Source organism: Chiroxiphia lanceolata, chromosome 14 (genome assembly GCF_009829145.1).
Source record: "Chiroxiphia lanceolata isolate bChiLan1 chromosome 14, bChiLan1.pri, whole genome shotgun sequence".
In the NCBI taxonomy this organism is placed as follows: Eukaryota; Metazoa; Chordata; class Aves; order Passeriformes; family Pipridae; genus Chiroxiphia; species Chiroxiphia lanceolata.
This window is the reverse complement of record NC_045650.1, coordinates 18,587,729-18,611,232: the sequence shown is the minus strand read 5'-3', so window position 1 is coordinate 18,611,232 and position 23,504 is coordinate 18,587,729. Positions and strand designations below refer to the sequence as shown.

At 57.9% G+C, this 23,504-nt stretch overlaps 3 protein-coding genes across 7 annotated transcripts; 1 reads left to right on the top strand and 2 right to left on the bottom strand.

Moving 5' to 3' along the window:
* Nucleotides 1-901: 901 nt before the first annotated feature.
* Nucleotides 902-10,790, bottom strand: PRRG3 (proline rich and Gla domain 3). 5 transcript variants are annotated; one of them, XM_032702057.1, is made up of 4 exons: nt 10,724-10,789; nt 7,637-7,678; nt 3,682-3,842; nt 902-3,169 (listed from the first exon to the last, which is right to left on the bottom strand). In XM_032702057.1, exons 2-4 carry the CDS (start codon nt 7,641-7,643, stop codon nt 2,630-2,632), a joined length of 708 nt encoding a protein of 235 aa, XP_032557948.1. In that variant the 5' UTR covers nt 7,644-7,678; nt 10,724-10,789; the 3' UTR covers nt 902-2,629. The 5 variants fall into 5 exon arrangements, 2 of the variants coding, with proteins under 2 accessions (XP_032557948.1, XP_032557947.1); XM_032702056.1 differs by lacking the exon at nt 10,724-10,789 and adding an exon at nt 10,515-10,584 and having other exon boundaries at nt 7,637-10,482; XR_004359614.1 differs by lacking the exons at nt 902-3,169; nt 3,682-3,842 and adding exons at nt 5,487-5,970; nt 6,875-7,048 and having other exon boundaries at nt 10,724-10,790.
* A 255-nt stretch (nt 10,791-11,045) lies between these two features.
* RIPPLY1 (ripply transcriptional repressor 1) lies at nt 11,046-14,425 on the bottom strand. The gene is made up of 5 exons (XM_032702405.1): nt 13,946-14,425; nt 12,312-12,612; nt 11,993-12,068; nt 11,399-11,469; nt 11,046-11,319 (listed from the first exon to the last, which is right to left on the bottom strand). The coding sequence occupies exons 2-5, from the start codon at nt 12,455-12,457 to the stop codon at nt 11,097-11,099; spliced, it is 516 nt and encodes a 171-aa protein (XP_032558296.1). The 5' UTR covers nt 12,458-12,612; nt 13,946-14,425; the 3' UTR covers nt 11,046-11,096.
* Nucleotides 14,426-15,028: 603 nt separating this feature from the next.
* On the top strand, nt 15,029-16,441 carry CLDN2 (claudin 2). The gene has a single exon (XM_032702404.1). It carries the CDS (start codon nt 15,289-15,291, stop codon nt 15,976-15,978), a length of 690 nt encoding a protein of 229 aa, XP_032558295.1. The 5' UTR covers nt 15,029-15,288; the 3' UTR covers nt 15,979-16,441.
* The last annotated feature ends 7,063 nt before the right edge of the window (nt 16,442-23,504 follow it).

Sequence of the window (23,504 nt, the reverse complement as noted above, 5' to 3'; positions counted from 1 at the left end):
TGCTGAGCTGTGCCGGAGCTAATCTCGGCCTCTCCGCGGCGATAAAATGATCCGTTTGGGATTAAAGACAGTTTTAAACACTTCTGAATGGGGACAGGGTCCAAGACCTGACCGTAAAATCTAAGTTTGAAAGGACTTAAAATAAATCCCCCGCTGCCCTAGTCTTGCTATTTAAAGGGGATTATCTAAGGGGTTTAGGAGCACAGAGAGGAACAGCAGGACAACCTGTGCACCTCAGTCCCCTCAAAGACCTTAGGAAAACCCTCTGCACCTCACCTGCCCACTGGTCAGGGCTCATAGGACACCCTCCAGCTCTCACTCAGAAGTGCACACATGCCCAGGGAAGTCCAAGGCTCTGGCTGGATGCGTGGGATTCATTCCCAGCCCCATAGCAGCACACATTTCTTCTCCAGAGACCCTCCCATCCTCCCTGGGGACTGTCCTGTGCCGCAGTGGAGGGTATTGGTGTCATCCATCATCCCACAGCTGCCACAGCCACCTTACAGAGCTGAACCCCAGCACCCCCCAGGATGGAAATCCAGCTGTGCCCAGTGAGACATTCCCCCTGTGCTGGGGGAGAAGGAAGGGGGATGTTTGGAGTGATGGCATTTTGTCTTCCCGAGTCACCACTACATGTGACGGAGCCCTGATGTCCTGGGATGGCCGAGCACCTGCCTGCCCATGGGAAGTGGTGAATGAATTCCTTCTTCTGCCTTCCTTGCATGCAGAGCTTTACTCATGAAACCGTCTTTATCCCAACCCACGAGTTTCTCACTTTTACTGTTCTGATTCTCTCCCCCATCCCACCGAGGGGGGACTGTGTGGATGTGTGGGGCTGAGTTGGCAGTTGGATTTAAACCACAACACCCTCTGTGGGAAAAAGCCACCCTGTGCCGTTAAGACAGTGAGGGTTTTTTAATAAATACCTTTTTTTTTTTTTTTTTTTTGCACAGAAATATACCAAGTTTTACAGAGTACAAACTGCAGGGATAATGACTGAGCATCAAAGACAGAGGATGCAGAGAGCCCTGCTGTCTCCCTCCGGTCTTTTCCAGGCTCTGGTCTCCCCATAACCTTGATTTGCTAAGGCTGGGGAGGGGACAGACAAGGTGCCAGCATGTCCTGCCCTAGGAAAGCCATGCTGGGCAAGTCTCAGCTCTGGGCTGAGGGCACCTGCTGCGAGAGCATCACTGGGACCGAGCAGGATGCAGGCCACCTATGGATGGACAATAGCCTTTTGGTGCTGGTGGAGAGACTGGTGCTGGGGTGAACACCGAGTGGTGGCAGTGCTGGAAGTTTCGGGGGGGGGTTGGTGAGCACAACCCCCATTTTAATCCATCAGACATGACTGGGAAAGGACAGTCCCATTGTTTGGACCCCAAAGGCAGCTGCCCAGCAAAAAGGGATACTCTGGTCCCACAGCAAAGCACCCGGCTCTGCCTTGCCCTGGCTCCACAACCACCCAGGCAGGGCTTGGCCCTGCTCCCGCCTGGCATGGCCAGGTTGAGGCATGGCCTCATGGCTCCCACCCCTGTCAGCAAGCCCCCCATCCACAGCCCTGGCCACCGAGCACTCTGCCCACCAGAGGAGCCAGGAGAGTGGGGCCTCATATTCCCCTTTACCTGATCTGGAGGAGAAAGAACCCCAAAGAGAGGGGTCAGGCAGGGCGGATTGGGGTAGGGAGAGGGGAGGTTTGGCCTGTCCACAGGCTCCCTGTGCCAGAATCCCACCTCTGGGGCAGACATCAGGCAGGCCATGCTCCAGGAGAGAGGAGCATCCTCACCACTTAAAGCCATGGGACCATGTTTGGCTTGGGATCAGAGATGACCCTCTTGGCCAGCTCTGCCAGAGCCAGACCTTCAGATGCCCAGCAACCCAGATGGGGAAAGCAGAGAGCATCAGGAAAAGACTCTGCTGCTCCAAAGCCACTTACCTCAGGTACAAGACCACCGTGAGCCTTTCCCCCTTTTCAAAGGGATCTAGGAGAACACCTTCCTTACTGCTCCTCCCTGATCTCCGGACAGCAAATATTGCTACAGGCACCAGAGTATGGACGGGGCTCCCCACTCCCACTTGGCAACAAATCCACACAGGGGAAGAACCATCTCCCCAAACACAGAGCGTGGACACCAACTGTGAGGATGGACAGAAGTTTGCCACACCAATCCTGCATCCCCAACTCCTAATCAGAGCCCTGAGCAGAACAGGGCCCAGTGGGGACATGGGTGAGGCTGGGCAGCAGCCCAGGGAGGCAGCGAGGCTGTTCTAATCATGGGAAATGTTATGTCTACTCGAGGGGGAAGTGAGGGAATCAAATGCACCATGGGGAGACCCCCGCGTTGAGCCACGAACAAGCTGCTGCTCGGCTCTGGCTGCTACAGCACTTACGTGAGTGGGGAGTGAGGGGCAGGAGATGGCTGGCTGGCTCCAGAGCCACCCCCACAGCCCAGCCTCACCCCACCTGGGGACAGCTATTTTTGGTTAGGAGGGTAAGGCTATTGTGTGATGGCACCAGCTTGTACAGGTGAGACGGGGGCCCGACGGACACCGGGAGGGGTCCCAGGCACGGCGAAGGGAGGGCGGGTGGGTAGGTGTGAGTGTGTGAAGAGGCAGGAGGGAGGCAGACCCGCTATTTGCCCGTGGCAGGGGCAGTGGCCACGATCTCTTCGTACTTGGGCGGCGGGTCATTGTAGGAGACGCTGGTCTCCTCCCCACTGCTGCTCTCCGGGTGGCCCGTCACCTCCTCGTAGGAAGGCGGGGGGGTGGCACTGGACAGTCTGGAGAGGATGGAGACCGAGTGCTCTGGCGGGCAGAGGGTGTTGTCTTGCTGGGGGGGGGTGCCCCCAGCTCTGCCGTCTCCAGCCCCCCGGTTGCTGGCTTCCCGCTGGTACTGGGTTTCCCCCTGGCTCTGGGAGCGCTCCCGGTACACCATGACCCTGGGCAGGCTGCGTCCCGTCCGGCTGGCCAGGTACCGGTTCTGGGCGTAGGAAGGGCGGTGGCGGGTGGCCTTTTGAAGCTGGCACCTCCAGATGATGAAGAGGGCGATGACTATCAGAAGGGCCACTCCCAGCAGGGGCACCACCACATACATGGCGTCAGAGCGCTCCGTGCTGTGCCCAGGGTCCTTGACAGAGTAGACGGAGTTGGTGTAGCCCTTCCAAAACTCCATCTGTGGCGGGAGCAGAGAAACAACCATCATGTGCTGCAGGTGGGAGAAGCACCCCCTGACCACCACCAGCAATAATCACTGCCTTCCCCAGGCCCACAAAAGGGGTAGCTTTTCGGATGTTCCCCACCACTTTCACCTGAGGTGCTGTAGGAACCAACAAAGGTGGTCATGGGAACATCCCTCAACAGTGGCCAACAGCCCCTACACCAAGCAGGGAGAAATTTAGCTCACACCAACCCCAGGCTGGAGAGTCAGGGACAACAGCACAGATTTCCCAGGTGCCATGGGAGTGCCAGCTTGACCTGCAGCTGTGGGCAGGGTGTCCTGGCACAACCAAGGTCTGGGAAGGGAAAGCCATGCTGGAAAGTGAGGCCACAGCATGCTGCCTGCAGACAGAAGAGGACAAAGGGGACAGGAGAGGCTGTTCCCGCTGTGCTTTCCCTCTCCTTCTCCAGCTTGCTGAAGTGTGAGCCCTCACACATCCACTGGGGAGCAGGGCAGGACAAACTCACCGTCTTCTCCTTGTTCTCAAACACCTCCTTGACCTCCTCATAGCTGCAGACCTCCTCGATGCACTCCCGCTCGATGGTGCCCTGACGGATCTCCTCCAGGAAGCCATTGGCTCTGGGAAAGCGTTTCAGGACCGAGTGGGCATTCCTGGCCCCCAAGAACACTGCAACACACAAGGCAGAGACGTGCTGAGCAGGGACAACCCCATACCTGGCCTCTGCCCAGCCAGGCTTTCCCACCTGGCTTCCTGGTGCTACAGGCATTCCCAACACCAAAAACCCAGGGCTACAAATCAGGTGGCACAGCAGAGTGCCCACTGTGGGAGAGCACACCCAGAGGGGCACAGGGCTCTTGGGGCATGCCCAGAGATGTATGGCCCCAGGAGCCCTTCCATCAGGGCTGAGGTGCTAGAGACTTTGGAAGCAGCAGCTGCAGCCACACGGGGCAACTGAAGAAGAGACAGAAGGCTCCAAAAATACTTGTTTTCAACCTCCTGCCCGTAATGAACTTCACCTTTCTGCCTCTTTGCTGCAAGGGAGATCCCACCAGGCAAGGGAGACCCTGCAGGGCTGGGCTGGAGAGCCAGGGCTCTGGCACGAGAGGGACTCACAGCACACAGTTCACTGCACGACAGCCTGCTGGGAGCTGCTGGCCCTGCTGCCAGCTGCTGAGGGGTCATGCAGGCTCAGGTGGCTTCAAGGACTCTGCTCAGGTCCTAGAGAAACCACTGTGTCTTCTCCCAGGCCAACATACAGGGACAGCACAGGGCGTCATGACTCAGGTACTCAGGAGGGCCTGAACAACCTCTCCTCTGATCACATTCTCATCCCTACTGTGTTTTGGTGCAGAGGCCTCACAAACCTTCCTCTGCTCCCAAAGCCTGGGAGACTCCTCAGGTGTTCCCACAGAGAGTGCAGTCGGGAAACCAGTGAGCAGGAAGAGCACCTTCCTGCCTGCGAGAGAGACATCAAAGCCTCTCCCCACATATTCTGCAGGAAGGAGACCCCCATGGGGCACAGGAGGCAGGCACCTACCAGGACCTGCAGCAGCACAGGAGGCAAACAAGCTGTTGCCCAGAAAGCAGAAACTTCACACAAAACATGATCCTCCCAGGATCCAAACATCCCATGCACACATTTCAGGAGTGAGTGTTTCCACAATGCAGCTCAACACACTCAGCTGTAGGCTGACTCCATCTCTTCCCACCACGCCACAAAATCATGCTGCTTCCCTTGAGGAAGATGAATTGGTTCAGCTGGCTGATCCACAGGAACATATTTACCTCCTTCACCCTCAGGCTTAGTCGTCCACTGGATCAACAAGGTGAACCAATTCACAGAGCAGCAGCACCAAAGATGCAGGAAAAGGAGGCAGGGGGACACACCGAGTCTCCCATGTGACCAGCTTGGTGCTAACACAGAAATACTCCTTTAACGAGGATCTCAGTGAAGATCAAACACAACAGTCAGTGGAAAGCTACCAACTTCTTTCCTTAGGAGCCTTTTGCCAGGGAGAAAGGCAGGTTTCCTTCTGCTTTACCTTCCACATATCCTGCTCCTAAAACAATACAGCAAGGTGTTTGTGAGAGTATTTTTAAATATCAACAGGGATGAGATCATGGTGTGAGAGGCAACTACTGCTGTGCTACACCATCCTGGGCTTGGAGGCACTGTGCTCCTTTTTGTGCTGTGTAGGTGCATTTTCCCCTCGTGATTTATTAATGCCTTGCTTCAGTGAGAGAGTTTGCAGAAGGCTGAACCACTGAGGTGTGAATGAAGAGCAGCATGAATGATGTGAGTCACAGATCTTCCCTCAGAATCGACTTTATTATGCAAACCTTTTTTTTTTTGTTTTTGTTTTTTTACAAGGATAACCGAAAAAGCATTTTCAAGAGGCACAGAAGGCATCTCACAGAAGGGCAGGCAGGGATCAGCTTGCCTTGGCTTTCACAGTTGAGGAGGGTTATCCTGGCTGGAGAGAGAGCAGGCTGTCAGGCCGACCTCCTCTTGAGCCTTTCCAGAAGAAGATGAAATTTTACAGAGACAGCACCCATTCTGCAAATGTCCCATCCTTCGCTGGAGAAGTCTGGCCTCACCTCCTTTGCCTCCCACCTCGATCAGGCTGCAGTGTGAACACTCCCCTCCTCAGCACTTGAGCCTGAGACTCTTTCCAACTTCCTCAGCACACGTTGGAGCAACAAGCTTGGCTGCAGATCTCACTGTCAGGGCTTTCCATCCCTGCAGACACCGGTCACTTGACCCCTTCCCTGCTTTGCTGTGCTGAACTGGCCACTATGGTGGGAAATAAAAACAGACACACAGGCAGGCAGGTATCACGAGCAGTGTCCCAACTCTAAGCATGCTGTGACAGAGGGGTGTGTCTCTCCCCACATGCAATTTCCTACAAATGGCAGGAGAGCAGAAACTAAGTCACTGCTCCCTCCCCTGTTACACGGAAAGTGCAAAGAGCTCCCACGTGCCTGGGGACCAGAGCAGGAAAACCACACAGGCCTTCAGGAAACAAGAGCCTCTCACCCCCAACCTGGATCCCCAACTGACATGAAGAGCAGACAGCAGAGCAGGTCCTGTCCCCAAGGGCTGAGGGGACTTCCCAAGGCCCAGCAGCCTCAGCACTGACCCCCTGTGCCTCTCCAAGTCTCCCCACACCAGCTGGAGAACCGGTGCTCGGGAAAGATCAGAGTTTTAGGCGGGGGAAGCAGGACTGAGGGCTGGGTTCACCTGATCCCTGCTGGTTTTCCTGGGCTGCTGATGGCCCCTGGTGGACACCAGCCCACATGTTGGCTGCCCAGCTTGGGGACCCCCCAGGGCTGTTTCTCTGGAGAAGGACACAGAGCTGTGCCTGCAGAGGGACAGACGGGGCTGCTCACTGCTGCACAGTGTGTGATGGGGAACAGGCTCATCACCACATCCCCCTCCTGCACGTCAGGGTCACCATGAAGGGGTGACTTGGCAGGGGACACTGCCACCACAGGGGACATCTTCCACAACCAGGAAATGCTGGTGAGCCAGCCCTTGAGCTCTGGGAGGGAGAAAAGGCAGCAGTGCAGGAAGGCAGGGACCCAGCTGGGCACCCTCCTCATTAACTGGAGATTAAAGCAGCCTTTTAAAAACACTGCCTGAAGATCTCTGCTCCCTCCCCCACCCAGCACAGCACACATAATGAAAGAAGGCATACCTGTCATCCCTGGGGTCCTCCTCCTCAGCATGGACACTGCCTCCACCTTCACCGCTGGCTCCGGCGACACTCCGAGCAAATCCTGAGATCCCAGACAGATCTCTGTGTCTCTCCACTCACTACTGCCATGCTCCTTGAGCTCCCAGCACACGCTGCACGCAGCCTCCGCACAGGCTGCCCAGGAGAGCGAGGAGGGAGGGTTGAGCCCGGCTCTGAACAGCCCACACGCCATCCTCCACCCTGCACCCTCGCCAGCCTCAGCCCCGCCGTCCAGGCACTCCTCTGGGGGTGCCACGTCCACAGGAACACAGAGCCCCAGTGCCACCAGCACGCAGGCCCCAGGGCAGTGTGGCCCCCTGGGTGGGCACTGGTGGGGTGACAGCTCTGCTGTTGGGAGGTGCCAGAGCAGGCCGGCAGCCCCTGCGGAGGGGCCGCTCAGCCCACAGAGCCTCGGGGAGGCCTGTCCTGCACAGCAAGCACCACACACAGAAAGAAATGCTGTGGCCTCTGGGTAGTCCCAGAGAGGTCAGACCTTCAGCACCTCCTCTCGACTCCCACCTTGCAGAGGGGAGAGAGAAGCACAAGTCAGGCCGGACCTCAGACCTCATCCAGGGGTAACAGCTGATGGCATCAGCTCCCCATAGAGGATAACACCCCCCAAAAAAGCACAGGCCCCCCTCCCGTGAGAGATGGCTGCCAAACATCCCCCTTCTCCTCTCCAGCACCACTGCCACCTCTCCATCTTGCCTGGGGAGCACTTACTTGCCATGCTGCCTCACTCGGCCACGGGGGGCTCCTGCCTACCTGCAGGGAAGAAAACAGGACAGTCACTGACAGATTAAATCACCCCCGAAAGCCCAAGACCTCCATCACCCAGAGTCAGATTCATGCAGAAAGCAGGGTGCTGACTGGTGGACAGATCCCAGCTAAGCAGTGACCCTGCAGAGAGCCAAGGACTCCAGCTGCCTCCCCACTCATTGCATGGCTGGAGGGGCTCAGGGACCCTCAGCTCCTGGAGTGCTGGGAGCCCAGGGAGGACCAGGGCCCAGCCCACTGGTCCTGCCCAAGCAGCCCAGTGCAAAGTAGGAAGGGAAGAACTGGATGAAGGAGAGACCACATTTCTCATCAGCAGACACGATGACCTGCCGTGTCGGAAGCTGTTGGGAACAGCCTGGTGCTCTTCCCTTCTACAAGAGATTGATGGATATAGGTAAAGCAGTCATCTTGTTTTAGAGCAATGTCACAGCCATGCCAGTTCTCACTCCTGAAACTCCTACCCACAATCTGCAATAAATGGGGCCACACAGTTTGCTCCACTGCCATAAAGCTGACTACACAGCAGGAAAGGAAAGGACATTCATCTCCTAAAGGTTGCTGGGCCTCTGTAAGGGCAGCAGCAAGAGTGACAGAGCTCCCTGCACACCCAGGACAGCAGCTCTCCAGCTGGCAAAGCACCGTTTTTGCTTAAAGAGCAAAACTATAATAAACAAAACCCCACAAGAGTGAAGCAAAGCCCTGCAGAAGGAGAGGATACTCCTCTCTGCCTGCAGGAGGAGTGTCATCTACTTGTTTTTCATGCTTTGCCTTCTCCCTGTGCTCAATTCCCCATGGATCAGACAACCCTGGGCTAACTCTCACTTTGTGTGACATCTTGCTATGGCAAAGCCACCACTCTGTCAGGAGACAGAGGGACAGGACTCCCAGCTCCTACAGTGATCTATTGTGGATGATGGAGCAAATACAGTTAGAAACAGCAGGAACTAAACCACATGCTGGTCTCAGGTCCAGGACTTCAGACACTCAGCTATTCCAAAAGCCCTTGGGTCCGCTCAGCAGGAGCAAGGCCAGGGACAGCACAGAGCCATCCACGGGGTCAGCAGGGCTGGAAACACAGCTCTCCTCCCACATAAAAGTCAGGTACCCAAACACAGAAGGGCTGGTGCCACACACCATCACAGCAGGCAGCACTACACGTCACAACAGCCACCTTCCAGTAAATGGAGCACCTCTCTCTGCCAACATCAGGTTCCCCGTGGTTTCCAAGGTTCCTACACCGTAAGTGGCAAGAGGGCAAGCAAGCCTGGACCTGCCTCCAGAGGGAGAAAGCAGCTTCCTCCCAACAGTTTGCAAAGCTCAGATTGCAAACCTCAGTCTGGAGTTGAAGCAAGAATGAGGGAAAGCAGGAGAGCATCAGGACTGCACAGAAGGGGTCTGCTGCCTCCTATGCCCCCAGCCCAGCCCTGCTTCTCTGAGCCCTCCTGGAGGATGTGAGAGGCCCCCAGATTCATGCATTCTCCCACTGCACTCCGGATCCATGGATTCCCCCACAGACCCCTGGATCCATGCACTCCCCGGCAGGATGTGTCAGCTCTGAGCAGGGACCACCTGACCCGCTTTTATTGTCATCAGTTTTTAAAAAGAGACCCAAACCCCCAGGATAAAAGAAGGGACAGCACAGAGAACTTGCCACAGTTCCCACACAAGCACTCGTTGTTATGGGCATTCCCCCTCTTTGATGGACAGGAGGACAGAGACACAGAAATGAGGATATTCAAGACCGGATCTGTCGGGATCCCCAGCTCCATAACCCACATCATTCATCAGGCAACAAATTTAACGTCATTTCATTTAATTTACAGTATTTCAGGTTTTTTCCAAGCATCTGTGTCAACGCTCTCAGCGTCAGAGCTCAGGGGTGGTTTATTCCAAGTGCAGTGCAAACAATAAGGCAGGTCCACACAAGCCCAGAAGCACGAGCGACGCTGGTGAGAAGAGCACACATCCCAGACACTTATTTTTATTTCCACGTGCAAATTCCTTAACCACCTTCCCCGGCTCCTGCGAGCAGGAAAAGCTGGAGCACCACACACGCTGACGCCAAGGGGAGCAGCATCCCTCCCGCCCCCACACAGCCACGCAGGCTGAGAGAAGCCTGAAGCTGGAGGCTGACCCAGCAGACGCCCACCCATTCCCGGTCCCCCCCTCCGGCTTCCCATCCTCTATAAATACCCCATCGATAGGAGGTTGCCAAGGCAACCGTGAGGAGGCGCGAGGGATGCAGCCATGGGAGTGAGGATGCTGCAGTCGCACATTTGTGTCTCCCCCAGGCTCCCCCATCTCCGCCCCCGCTCCCGTCACCGACGCCAGAGGAGGAAATCGTGCCGGGAAAACACGGTGCAACGCGTGGTGCCGACCCCCGAGCGGGCCTGGGGGGTCCACACTGGGGGATGGCATCTCCTCGACAGGCTGGGAGGGCACAGGTCCAGGGCAGGGGGACCCACAGCCCCCCGTGCCGCGCCGCGCCGCGCAGGGAGGATGCTGACTCTGCCGGCATCACGTAGCCGCGGTACCAGCGGCTCAGCTGGATCCAGCACTGGGGGTTTTCCGTGCCAGGATCCGCCGTGAGAAGAGGCTACACCAGACAGGGACCGTGGGATCCCCACGGGAAGCCCCGTCCTCCCAAAACAGCCTCCAGACCCCACCGCGCTCCCCGCGCCGGCTGCCCCGGCAGCCTCCGCCCCGGCCCCTCCGTGCCCAAACCCAGCTCCAAATTACTCCCACCGCCCTCGGCTTCCAGAGCCGCCCCACGGCGGGTACCCCCAGCTCACCTGTCACCCCATAACAGGGACCCCCAGCTCACCTGTCACCCCACAACAGGGACCCCCAGCTCACCTGCCCGGGGGCTTCCCAGCCCCGGGCGAACCCCTGCCCCACCACACCCCCCGCCCCACCGACACGTCTCCCCGCGGCTCCGCCGCTCTGCTCTTCCCCGAGCGCCCAGAGACCCCTCGCCAGCCTCAGCCCGTTCCCTGTCGCCCCATCCCCGGTGCCCCCCGGCCCCGCCGGTACCTCATGGCGGCCCCGCGCGCGCCGCAGCCGCTCCCTCCCGCCGGCGGGCAGGGAGGGGAGAGGAGGCCCCGCCCCCGACACGCCCCTCACCGCCCCTCGGCCAATCGCGCCCCGCCTCCCTCCTGCAATAGGAGCGCGAGGCGGGCAGTGGGCGGGGTCACGCGCTTCTGCCCCGCCCGACTCGTACCGACAGCCAATGAGGGCGCGCTGCGGCTGCTGGGCGGTGCCGCGGTGGCTGCTGGGAGTTGTAGTCCCACACGGTTGCGCGGTCCCCGCACAGCCCAGGGCGCGGCCCCGGGGGCGGGCGGAGAGCCCCGGGCGGGTCTGTGCCCGCTCCGCTCGCAGCAGGGTCCGCCTGCCCCTGCCTGCCGTCTCACAACGGCTTGCCGGGGCCGGCGCTGCCAGCCTGCGGCAAGAGACCCGCTGTCACACCCCCTGCCTCCTCCTCCTCCTCCTCTTCTTCTTCCTCCTCCTCATCCTCCTCGCTGCCCGAGTCCTCATAAAAGCAGAGGGTGGCCTGCACCGGGAAGTTCTCCAGCAGCTTCTCCCCGACGCCGTACAGGTGGTCAAAGGCCTTGGACTTGGGCCAGAGGAGCCTGTGCGGGAAGAGCCGGGGTGAGCCCCCCGCCCGCCGCCGGCCCCACGCCCCCCGGGGCACCGTGCCGGGGCTCCTACCTGACCGGGTGCCTGAAGAAAGACAGCGCTTTGTCGGGGCCGCCATCCCTCACTGCGTCCCGAGTCTGAGCCTGAGGAGACACAGCCGGGTGGTCCCTGTCCAGGGGCTCCTGCTCCCCCCCTACCCAGCTGGCACCAGGGGCTGCGCTCTCCCCCCCCACCGCAGACCCGGCAGATCCCCCCTGAGTTGGGGCGCTCACATCCCCGCAAGGAAGCTGGCATCTCCCTCCCCCCGCCCCGAGGCAGGCTTTGTGCCAGGGTAATCTCCCCCCCGTGCTCAGGAGCTCGTGCCCAGGCATCCCGCTAACCCCCTGAGGAATGCCCGCCCGGGCTGCAAACAGCCGGCCCTTTCAGGCTGCTGGGGGGGTTGTGCTGGCCGTGGTCCCCCGGGGGATCAGCCTGTCCCTGCCCCCGCGTGGGGCACCGGGGTGATGCACCAGGGCAGGTGGGCACGGTAACACCACAGTGCAACAGTGCCGGCGGCGAGGGACTCTGGGGGAAAGGACTCCGGGGAGAGAGGCTGGTTTTCTGCCTAACAGGGACCCCAACCTGTGGGACACGGGGACAGACACAGTAGGGAAGTGTCAAACTCACAGGGTCCGTCTGCTCCCGCCGCCTCCCGGGTCCCTCCTGGGCTCGGGGCAGCCACGGTCTCCAGAGAGGAAGGGGTCTGGGTGAGACAGCAGGTTCAGCGCGACAGCCGCCCACCCTGGCCCGCTCCCCTTTGCCTTGCCCCTCCCACCACAACCCCCGAGTCTCCCACCCACCCGATCAGCCCCTGCCCGGGTGCCAGCACCCTCTGTCCCACCCGTGGCCGCTGCGATCAGAGGGGTCCCCACCAGCGCAGCCTTCACCCGAACCCAGCTGGAGCCTTCCCCACCCACCCTCCATACACCCTCGGGCAGCGCAGTACCTTCCCCCTTGCTCCAGCCCCAGAGCTGGGCAAGCAGTGGCCACAGGCACCCGGAGCCCGTGGGGAGGCAGGCAACAGGCAGCAGCTTGCATGGTGGCAGGCAACACTGTCCCTTCTGACGCTGCAGACCCTCGGTGAGGACACATTTATAGCCCTGCCTCGGCGGTGACTCACAAATTCTTTGGGGCAGGGGAGCAGAGGACTTGGTGGTGTGGGGACAGCAGTCCCTGCGGTGTGAAATTTGTCCCAGTTGTGTAAACAGAGGGCTGGGGGGGGGCTGGGGGCGGAGGGGCTGCGATCTCTGATGGAAAAGCAAAACACACAAGGGAAAAGTTAGACACCATTCGTGAGAAAATCCCCAGGGGGGGAACAGGGGAGGGCAGAGACAATTAACAAGGATGATTAAGTGTTCTTTGTAGCCATTTACATAAGGGAGGGGGAAGGGATGGAGAGTGTTGGGGCAGCGTGATGGACATGAGATGGGGACAATGCAATGGGCATGGGATGGGACTGCATGGTGGGCATGCCATGGGGACAATGTGGGGGGCTTGTGATGGGGACAGTAAAACGGGCATGATGAGATAGGTGGAATGGGCTGCATTGGAGGCAAGCACAGAGCAACCAGGAGGCAAGTGATGGGATAATCAAGGGAGGATAGGGAGGGAAGACAGGTGGCAGGGCTGGACCCCAGGCAGAGGCAGGGCAGTGGTCTTGCTCAGGCATCCATGGCCCATTGTCCCAAGGAGCTGCCAGGTCCCATTTCCCCACGCTGGGGAAAGCACACACTTGCCTGTTCTTCCTGCCCTCTCCTTTGGCATTTTGAGACCACACTGGGAGGTACAGAAAAACTTCTTGATACGAGGGTGCAAGGCTGATGCCCCCCAGCACTGCCCCCCATCCCCTCCCTGCCCACTGCTCCTGCCCAAGCACTCAAGGCAAAGTGCTACTGACAGACAGGTCACCTCCTGCTCCCAGGAGTGTTTCAGTTTGGGACAAGGAAAGAAAATAGCAAATGGTCCCCACTGTAGCTCTGCTATCAGCATCCAAACACCCCTGTCCAAACGCCGGCCGGACCCTGCTCGGCTCTGAGCACAATTTGTCACCAGGGGCCCTCCCTGCCCCTCTCCATCTGTGGCAGCCGGTGAGCAGGAGGGGGCACGGGGCCAGCACAGCCCTCATTACCTTCTCCATTTGCTCCTCATTTGGGCCAGTAGTCTTACAACAACAAATCCCGCGGAGGACAAGCAGGGCCAGGCAGAGTGAACCAACAGCCCAGGCTTACTCTGAGGCATGTGGAGTTGAACCTGCTGGTGTTTCACTGCCCCTCCAACCCCACACAGGCAGCCCAGCCTAGAGTGGGCACACAGATGGTGGCACACAGTCACCTGCCAGCCACTAAGGCTGGCCAGAAGCGTGACAGCAAGCGTCAGTCCCGAGCCAATTACTCAAAACCTACCCTGATAATTCACAAACAACAAGCAAAACAAGGCATCCCAGCTCCCCAATCCTTCCCGACGCCAAAAGGGTTTAATTCCGATCTGCAATAAGCCTCTGATCCAGGCGGAGATTTGCAGGTGGATTTTGCAAAGCTGTAGCTAAACAACTCGCAGCCCCTGATCCCCCCGGCTGCTCACCCTGCCCCGACCAGCCGCCTCCAGTCCTGGGTGACCCCGGGCTGCAGCTGCCCTCGGTCCCGCACTGCTCCTCCAGCTCCTCCGTAAGTACCGCAGAGCCCCGGCACAGCCCTCCCGGCCCTTTTTGCCAGCACCCTGGGCACCCCAGGCATTTCTTTTCCAGCAACACCCCTGGGACGGCACGGGAGGGCTTGGTTAGTGCACAGGAGAGGAGGTAGAAAGTTGGGAAACTTTGGTGCCAAGCATTTGAGGTGGCAGGGGGGGACGGGGAGCGGAGCGGAGGCCCTGGGGGGTGGCAGCACGCTCAGCCAGGAGCGTTCCCGGGGTGACACGGAGGCCACTGGCCGCGGTGGTGCCAGGGCGGAGTGGGCTCAGTCCGGTTTCGCAAGGCACCGAAGGAGGAGGAATTCTGAAACAAAGCAGAGGGAAAACAAACCAGCTCGCTCCGCCACCTCTGCCAACCTCCACACCCGCGTGCAGGGCTGTGGGCAGGAGGTGGCACAGGCAGAAAAAAAACAGCGTGAGCTGCACCCCGTTGTGCTCACCCCTCCATGGGACAGGTCACCCTGCTCAGCTGGGGTGCTTTCTGGAAGCATCCCCAAGGCAATGGCAGCCTGCTTTGCCATGATGTGATTCTACCCTCCGTGGACCTCCAGGCTGTCCCGGGGATGCAGGTGTCATTGTCATATGCATCCCTCTCCATCGTTGTCCCCAGTAGCATGGAAAGGCTAATATCCATGGTTCAACCTCAGATGGGCACATCCCATTGTCCCAGTGGAGCCTCAGCAGCTTGGGGTGGGTTGTGGGTGACTGCAGATGTCTTGGGTGAGCCCCTGCAGACGGGGAGGAGGTGCCATCCCTATTCCTCTGCTGGGAAAGCCTCAGGGTCACCACCTTAAGTCCCAAATAACAGTGTTTGGCTTCCTCGGCTTGGGACATCACAGGAGACAAGGGACCTCCAGGAAGAGTGTGGGCACTTTCCCCCCACCAGCAGCTGGCTCTCCATCCCTGCCCGTGGCGTCAGTGCAGGGGAGGGCTTTGGCGTCCTTCCTGGGCAGCACTGCTCTGCCTCTGAAGCCTGGCTGGGGAGATAGCGGAGGTGAAAGGGCGCTTGGCGCTCCTCCACGGGCTTGGGTCAATCGTTAATCTGTGAGGGATTGCTCTCCACTCCTGCAGGTAACTCCCCACAGCTCCCACCCTGCACAAAACCAGCAGCCCCGGGAGCGGGGTGGAGCTGCAGCGCTGCGAGCGGAGCTCCTCGCAGGGCCATGGGAACGTGAGCACACAGGAGGGAACGGGGCGAGAAGCCGCAAGCCCTGGGTAGGTGACAGCCGGCCCCCACCATGGTGTCCATGGGGCTGCAGCTGCTGGGCTACACCGTGGCCTTCCTGGGCTACATCGGCACGCTGACGGCCACGCTGCTGCCCAGCTGGAAGACCAGCTCCTACATCGGCTCCAGCATCGTGACAGCCGTGAGCTTCACCAAGGGGCTGTGGATGGAGTGCGCCACGTACAGCACGGGCATCACCCAGTGTGACATCTACAGCTCCCTGCTCAACCTGCCTGCCGACATCCAGGCGGCCCAAGCCCTGATGGTGAGCTCCTGCGCCGTGTCCTCCCTCGCCTGCCTCCTCGCCATCCTGGGCATGAGGTGCACTGTCTTCAACCAGGGCTCGCCGGGCAAGGACCGGGTGGCAGTGGCGGGCGGCGCGGTCTTCATCCTCGGGGGGCTGCTCTGCTTCATCCCGCTGGTGTGGAACATCCACGTGGTGCTGCGGGATTTCCGCAACCCCGTGCTCCCCGACAGCATGAAGTTCGAGCTCGGGGAGGCTCTTTACCTGGGCATCATCTCCTCCCTCCTCTCCCTCGTCGGTGGCTTCATTCTCTGCACCTCCTGCCCTGCCCGGGACCCAGCAGCCACCTACACCTACCAGCCTCAGCTGCTGGTGAGCAAGAGCCCCCAGCCCTCTGTCAGCCAGGTGCAGAAGCCCAAGAGTGAGGTCAACTCCTACAACCTGACGGGATACGTGTAGCGGCTGCAGGTGGGATCCAGGTTGGCACCTCTCCCGGCTCCCCAGAGCGCCTGGGCTGGCACCGAGGGAGCGCGGTAAGAGGAGAGGACACGGCGGCATCACCCGTGCTCAGCCCTCTCACATGCTGCGAGGGGGTCGACCCTGCTCTCTCCCTGGGGATCCCGAGAGCCTTGTGACTGCTTGGAGATCCCAGCTGGTGGCTTATGTTTTTGAAGGACCCTGAATCCGGCTTCTGTTTCCTGCTCCATGCTGCCAGCCTGCAGGCAGCCCCTGGCACAGCAGGACCCCAGAGCCTGCAGCCCCAATGAACCTATCTGTATGGGAGGGGTGGTCTTGTGGCCCCAGGGACCAGCCCCCTGGCCACGGAGGCATCATAGCAGGGTCAAGGGCATCACGGAGTCGCTGCTGGGGGGTTGAGTGCTGGTTGCAAACAGATGTCGCAATAAATTTGTCTTTCTAGCCAGACTGTATCTGAGCTTTCCTCTGGCACGGAGGGGCCCTGGCAGCTTCCCCAGCAGGGTGGACTCTGCGGGCTATGCTCACCCACCTGGAGCTTCTGGCCCTTGCTCTGGCCTGCCTCCCCCCACCCCACACCTCATGGATTTGCCCCCCAGGAACCCGGGCAAGTGGGAGCACTGTTGGGAGGGAGGAGGGTCACTCCCCTGCACAGTCTGTCCCTGGGCACTGTGCTGACAGGTTGCCATGTGCCACTGCTGTGAGGGTGCCAGCAGGGGCAAGCAGAGCTCCCTAAGGGCTAATGGCAGGCAACACCTTCCCCCCACCCCTCCACTCCCAGCTGTCACTGAGACTGGGGTGCCCACAGGGGGATTCCCTGCCCCTGGAAACACATGGCACATCGAAGTCCACAGGAGGTGGGAAGAGCCCTGGCATTCCCACATCTCCATCCCAGGATGGAGATGAGCACTGGCACCCAGGCAGTCGTGGTCCCAAGCACCAGAAGCAGCTGCTCACCATGGTGGAGGCTGAGCACCCCAACATAGCTGCAGAGGGGTCTCACAGGCAGGTCCTGAGCCCTGAGGTCCTTCCAGGGGCTGTTTTTGGAGGGAAAATGCCACCAGTGACACATCAGAAAGCCGCAAAGGATGGGCAGGCAGGAGCCAAGGCTGCTCCACACAGCTCTTTGGCAGTGGTGGGATAACACTGTGTAGCTGCAGCTCTACACAGGAGCAGCATCATAACAGGTCACACAGGCTGCCAGTGGCACTGGGGGATGCTGGGCACGTGCCAGGGCATGGCAGGAGGAGAGGAGATGCAGGAAGCCCAGGCCCACAGCCCACCAAGGACCAAGTACATTTTAACACATCTGATGTACCCCTGCCAGATGCAAGAGAACCCCCTGCTCTGCCACGCCACAGAAGGGACACCCTTGCCCTGGCTCCCTGTCCTCCAGGGACAAGTTTTACTCTACCTACTGACCTCTCATAAAGCAATTTAGATTAGGTCCCAGAGAGGAAGGGACCATGTTCCCCATGGAAACGTCACCACTGTTACCCTTGCACCAGTGAAATCATGTTTGCTGTGGGGTTAGCACACTCCTGATAACAGGGGGTCATGCTTTCTCCCCTCCCCAGTGAGCAAGGAGCCACACAGGGACCCAGTGATGCTCACTAGAGGGGACCAGGCTGGATCTCAAGGCAAAGGCCAGTCACCCCATTTCCATTACCAAGGGTTATTTATTGCTGCCCTGGGGAAAAGAGAGCCCTGGGGCATGCAAGGGGCTTAACCTGCCAGCTGCAGCCCCCCCAGGAGATGCTGCAAGTTCTAAGGGTCCTTCATCCATAAATGTTTTGTTTCTGGGCAGCTCATGCAGGGAGGAGGCAAGAAAATATTTGATATGAGGGGTCACACTTTGAGGAGGAGGAATTCCTGGGCACTGTGTCCTTGGCCCTCGCCTCCCACCCCAGTCTGGCGATGTCTGCAGGGAGAGGCTGTGCTAATTAAACAAAGGGGCATTTGAAATGCTCAGTTCATAGTTTGATTGGTGGTGGGCTTTATTAACATTTCAATTCAAGCAGCAGAAGGGAAGATTTCTGGTTTCAAAGGAGTTGCACAGCTTTCCCTGAAGGAGAAAGGCACAGGCAAAGGCAGGCAGAGCTCAGAGCTCAGGTACAGAAACACCCATGGTCTGGACAGTGCAGGGCAATGGGCCCCAATGTCCCCAACAGCCCCTCAGGCTTCTTTCTCAACTGTGCAATGCCAGACCCCTGTTCCATGGGTGTAGCGTGCCAGCTCCAGCTGTGGTACAGCAGGAGAGGAGCTGAAGAGCTCCTCACACTGAAGCTGGGATGAGCCTTTCCCCAGGTCCCCGTGCTGCCAGCCCCGCCGAGGGGGAGCCCCTGCATTAAGCATGGGTGGGCTCAGGGAGAGGAACGTCTCTCCCCTCCGGCTTTCCTGGCCTTCAACGTGAATGCACTCAAAGATGTGAACCTTGGCTACAGGGCAAGGCAGGTTGACAAGGATTTTCCACTTCTTTAAGCAGCAAGAGGGGAAGGAAAGGGGAGGACGAGGTGTGCACGGATGCAGTGGCAGTGGTTATCTCTGCCTCACGCAATAGTCACGTTCCCCATTATCGATAAATTGGGTCCTTGAGGGCACACTGGATGTGGCCCAGCCCAGGGCCAGAGAGGACAGGAGCCCAGGCTGCCCCGGGAACCAGCTCCGAGCCAGGCAGCACAGCACAGAGCCAGCCCCTCAGATTGCCTCTCTCCCCTCACCAGCTCAGTGGGAAAAACTGAGGGTGTTCCAGGATTTCCTGCAGGAAAGCCACAGAGGAGCACAGACCACCTCGGGACACAGGCAGGATGCAAGGGGAAGGGGTAGCCAGGGGAAAAGCTGGGGTGGGAAGAGGGCTGGATGGGGAAGGGCTGTGCCAAGACCCCAGGCTGGAGCCCTCCCCTTGTAGGATGGTGCAGTGGAGTGGGGAGCCCTGCAGCCCCTCACCAGAGGCCAAGCTGCAGTGACTAATCCCCTGTCGTAAGGAAGTGAGTCCTTCCCCTCTCTTCTCGCTCTGGATGATGCCCTGGATGGAGAAAGGGGGCAATAAAATACTGATGTGCCCTTATCTTCAAAAGCAATTGGAGGCACTATAAATGCCCAGCACACTCCAATTCTAGGTCAGGACCTACGACCTCATCAGCTGGTCATGAGGAACATGTAAAAAGTCACGACTCCTGAAGAGGGAATGACACAGCCCATCACCAATCCCTTGCCCACCAGACACTCCCCCAGAGCACCCCTGGCCCAGTAGAGCCTGGCCACTACCCTGTGCAAATGGAGCCTCTTCTCATGCTGGGAAGGGATGCCCACGGCTGGAAGGGCACAGGTTTGTTCTAGACCCACCAGGATCACACATCTCCTGCCTCCCTGGAGCCCTCCAGGCAAGCAAAGCACAGCTCCCTCTGACACCCCCAACCTGCTTCTTGTTTCTGTCTGGCACAGCTGACCTGAAGCAGCAACAAAGAATCTGTGCAAGTCCTCTGAGGAGTATCAGGCCAGGTGCTGGGAGAGCCTATCTCTGCCCACAGCCCACAGGAATTGCTCAGATAGGAGAGACGGGAGGGGGAAGAAAATTCAGGCCAAGTTCCTGATGGGCCAAGGCACTTGGAAAGGGCCTGCACATTCCTCCACCCTGTCCCCAGCTGCAGCACACTCCCAGCTGCCTCCCACGCCATGCCAGAGCCTCCTGGTCCTTCAGCAAGCCAGGGTTGGTGTGGGAAACTGCCCATGGCCTTACAGCAGCCTTTCCAGGAGCAGCAGGGGATGCACTATGGAAAGGGGCTGCTTCAAATCCCGAATCCCAGGTTGGGCTCAAGTCACGCACCAGTGGGAATGGGAGATGCACTCCCTGCCCCAGTCATGCCTCAGCTGTGCCCCAGCTGTGCGCCAGGCCCCACCTGATATCCCTGCTGATGGTCACACTGCAGCCCGAAAAACAGCCTCACAGTTTCACCTCAGGGCACCTGCGATGCTCAGCTGGCAATTTTACCTCCAAAGGCTTCCTGCCCTCTTGAATCCATGGGATGGCCCCGTCTGGAGTCGGAGCAGGCAGCACACTGCCATGAGACTGTCAGTGCCTGGCTCTTCTGGTCTTAATGGGAGACGTTGCAATGGAGGTGAGGGGTGCTGAGGAACAAGCTCCTCTTTGGAAAACACCTTCAGTCAGAGGAAAAGCTGGTGCACAAGCTCATGGTTTTTCACAGCCTCCTGGAAGACACCTGTTTAAAGGAGTGTTAAAGGATCTTTTGGTCTTTAAAGGAAGATATGAGGGAAACAAGGTGGAATGAACTCCATGGCAGTGCAGAGGACAGAGGCCTTTGGGTGCACCAAAGGAGATTGCTGGAAAGCAACTTCCTCTTTGAACAGCAGCTCAGAAATCTATCAGAAGGGTTATAAAAGGTGTTTATCTCAGAAAACCTGATAGCCATAAAGAGGACATGGAGGTTTGATCTTCCAGGCATTATATTAACATCACAATCAGATTGTTCCATATTTTGAATCTAAGCTCTACTGCAGGAGCTTCCGGTCAGTGATCTTAGCAAACCTCAAGTACATGCAATGTAGAAGTAAGAGCAGGCTTTGTAGTAGAACCTACACCAATTCAGCGAGAAAAATAAGCTTTATGAGCAAGACACAACATAAGCTCTTCCAGGGATCTTACAGAAGTATTGGTGAAAACAGACTCCATCTCAAGCTAAGATCTGCCTTGAAGAACTGGCCTAGAGAGGTGCAGAGAAATTGTCCTGCACCCTCGGCAGCTCCAGAGCCAACTGAGGGTTACACAGCACCACACTGGACAGAAGAGAGGAAGACCAGAGGATCTCAAACACCTTTACATGGACAAATGTTGCTGCAACCTCAGCAACCAGTCTACAGAGTCACCTCAAGAAATCCAATCTGCCAGCCTGTCATCTCCATGCTTCAGGTACACTGGGAGACACCAAGATTTTGGCAGATGCTAACCTAGGGTCATACCTAGAAGACACTCAGACCCCAAACACAGCTGAGCTCCTCCAAGCTCTCTGTTGAGCACCAGGAATCTGGAAGAAACAAGTCACCCCCTAAGCAGAGAAATAAGGGGGCTTGACCAGCTCTGGGGTTGCCTCTTAGCTCAGGATTTCAGGGTGTGCTTTGATGAAGCTTTTCCCACATAGGCAAACTAATCTTTCCTCAAGGCAGGTGCCTTTTTTCACAGAACTTGCAACACCCTGTATTTCTGGGATGTCCAGCCTGCTAAAAAAGGCTGAAAGCAGGACAAGACCTACGTCACAAATAGCATGACTGCCTTGAACTCACTTTCCAAGAATAGCTATCTCTCTAGGTTTCTCAGGTCACTGGAGCAAAGTCCCACACCACCAGCACTACCTGGCAGGTGCTCCTAAGTTTGCTCCAAGAGATGCATTTTCATTACCCAAAGTTTTAGCCCTTTCCTTTGAGGAGGTGGACACAATTCCAGTCTTTAGTACTTCCTAAGAAGTAGAAAAGCCCAGGGAGTCTGCAGGCATTACAGAGCTAAGGGCAGGCTGGGTCCTCAGCCATCATGCTCCTGTGCCATTTGAGCTATTCCAGCACACTTTTACAGGGATGAAGGCTGGGCTCCTTGCCTTTAGTTTTCCCCCAGCTGCCACAGAAGCCAGACACACATCTCACAAAGCCCAGGGAGCCTCTGATTCCCCCCATGACTGGATGCCTTCTTATCAGCCCTCTTCTCTTCCCAAACACCCTTTGTTTTCGTGGTGTTTCCAGACTGTGAACTGGCAGGGTGTTTCACCCCAGGCCTGGCTGCTGGCCAGTGCAAGGCTGCTCGCTCCATCTCCGTGCAGGCACAGACTGCCCGGGGGAGGCGGCAGGGGAGAGACTTGGGGGCAAAAACAATCCACTCCTTGTTTTCAAGGCAAAGAGAGCAGGCACTCTGAGACCAGGGACATCCTCGGCAAGGGAAGGACCCCTCTGCTGCAAAGCAAAGCCCCTGGAAAGGGAAAGTGGCTCCCAGCACAAAGTTCCCCCAGCCCAGCCCAGGATGCTGCCAGGAGCCTGCTAACACACATTAAATATCCACCTCCCCAGGCAGACCTGTCCCTGTAGCTGACACCCCAGGGCCTGCTCACCAACAAGGGTCTTGCTGTGAGTTGTGGCCTCCTTCCCAAAGCTGAAACATCCCATCTCCCAGATGAGCTGGAGTGATTAGGGCCCCACGTAAGTCCCACGGGCTAATTTGTGCCTTGTAATTCTGCAACTGAAAATGGGTAAGTTTACCACACAGGTCACAGACAGATGCAGCTAATCCACCCAACTTCAGTATTGAGTAAAAGCCTCATGGGCAGTAAAAGGAAACAACCAGAGCAAAACACAGTGTAAAGGTAGCCCAGTCTTATGTGAAGAGACAAGTTTATCCTCAGCTGTCCCTGAGTGCAGCTGCCCTTTCCCATGGGAGATCTTTGCAAAGCAGAGAGAGGCTGCCCACAAAATGCAGGGCTAAAGCTTCCAGCTCGCCAGTGGAATGAAGAGAACCACGCTGCCTTTGGCAGCATGAGCTGAGGGGAAACACAGTGTTCCTCTTCCCTGGCTCCTTGCACCGCTGCCTGCTCCTGCACACCCTTCACACAATGCTGGGACCAAGGGTAGGACAGGCTGGGTTCCCCACCAAGTCTTGCCAGGGCTGCTGGCTACAGCCCCAGGACTTCGTGGGGCACAGCATGGTACTGGCAGGGTGGACACAGAGAGCTCTGGGAGGAGAAAGCTTTGCCAAACAGCCTTATCTCTGAAGATGCTTTTCTGACCTCCTCACCTGCTATAAGTGTTTATCTCCACTACACAACTTAATCCCCCCAGACTACTCTGGCAGCAACCTTCTGGCACGGGCACTGTTGAGAGAGCTTGGAAAGATGCAGGAGAGAAGTGCCAGGTTTCGAAACCAGGTACTCTGATACCAGCTTATCTAAGGAAAATTAATAGCTGCAGTTTGCCAAGCTACATCCATTTAGTAAATGCTCCATCACAGAACTGCTTTATGTTATTTCCTCACACTGAGGAAAACAAATCAGCACAAGAAATGCCAAAAGACCCATGTATTGCTGTAAGGAGCATATATTTTTGTCTTGCTGGTGATGTCAGACACGGAGAGGTGAGAATATGAAGGCTGCTAGCTGTTCACAGGCTGTTGAATGCTTCCATAGGTTCTTGGATCTGTGCTGATGGATGCTTGCATCAAAGCTGCCCTTTGCTCACACCTCCTTATTCAGCAAAGCCCCTTCCTGTCACTAACGTCTGAGCATCTGTTTTCTGTACATCACTGTGCTGGGTTTGGCTGGGGCAGAGTTAATTTTCTTCACAGCGGCTGGTATGGGGCTGGGTTTTGGCTTTGTGCTGGAAACAGGGTAGATAACCCAGGGATGTTTTAGTTCTCACTGAGCAGGGCTTACCCAAAGCCAAGCCCTTTTCTGCTCTTCACCCCACCCCACCAGCGAGGGGGCTGTGGGAGCACAAGGAGCTGGGAGGGGACACAGCCA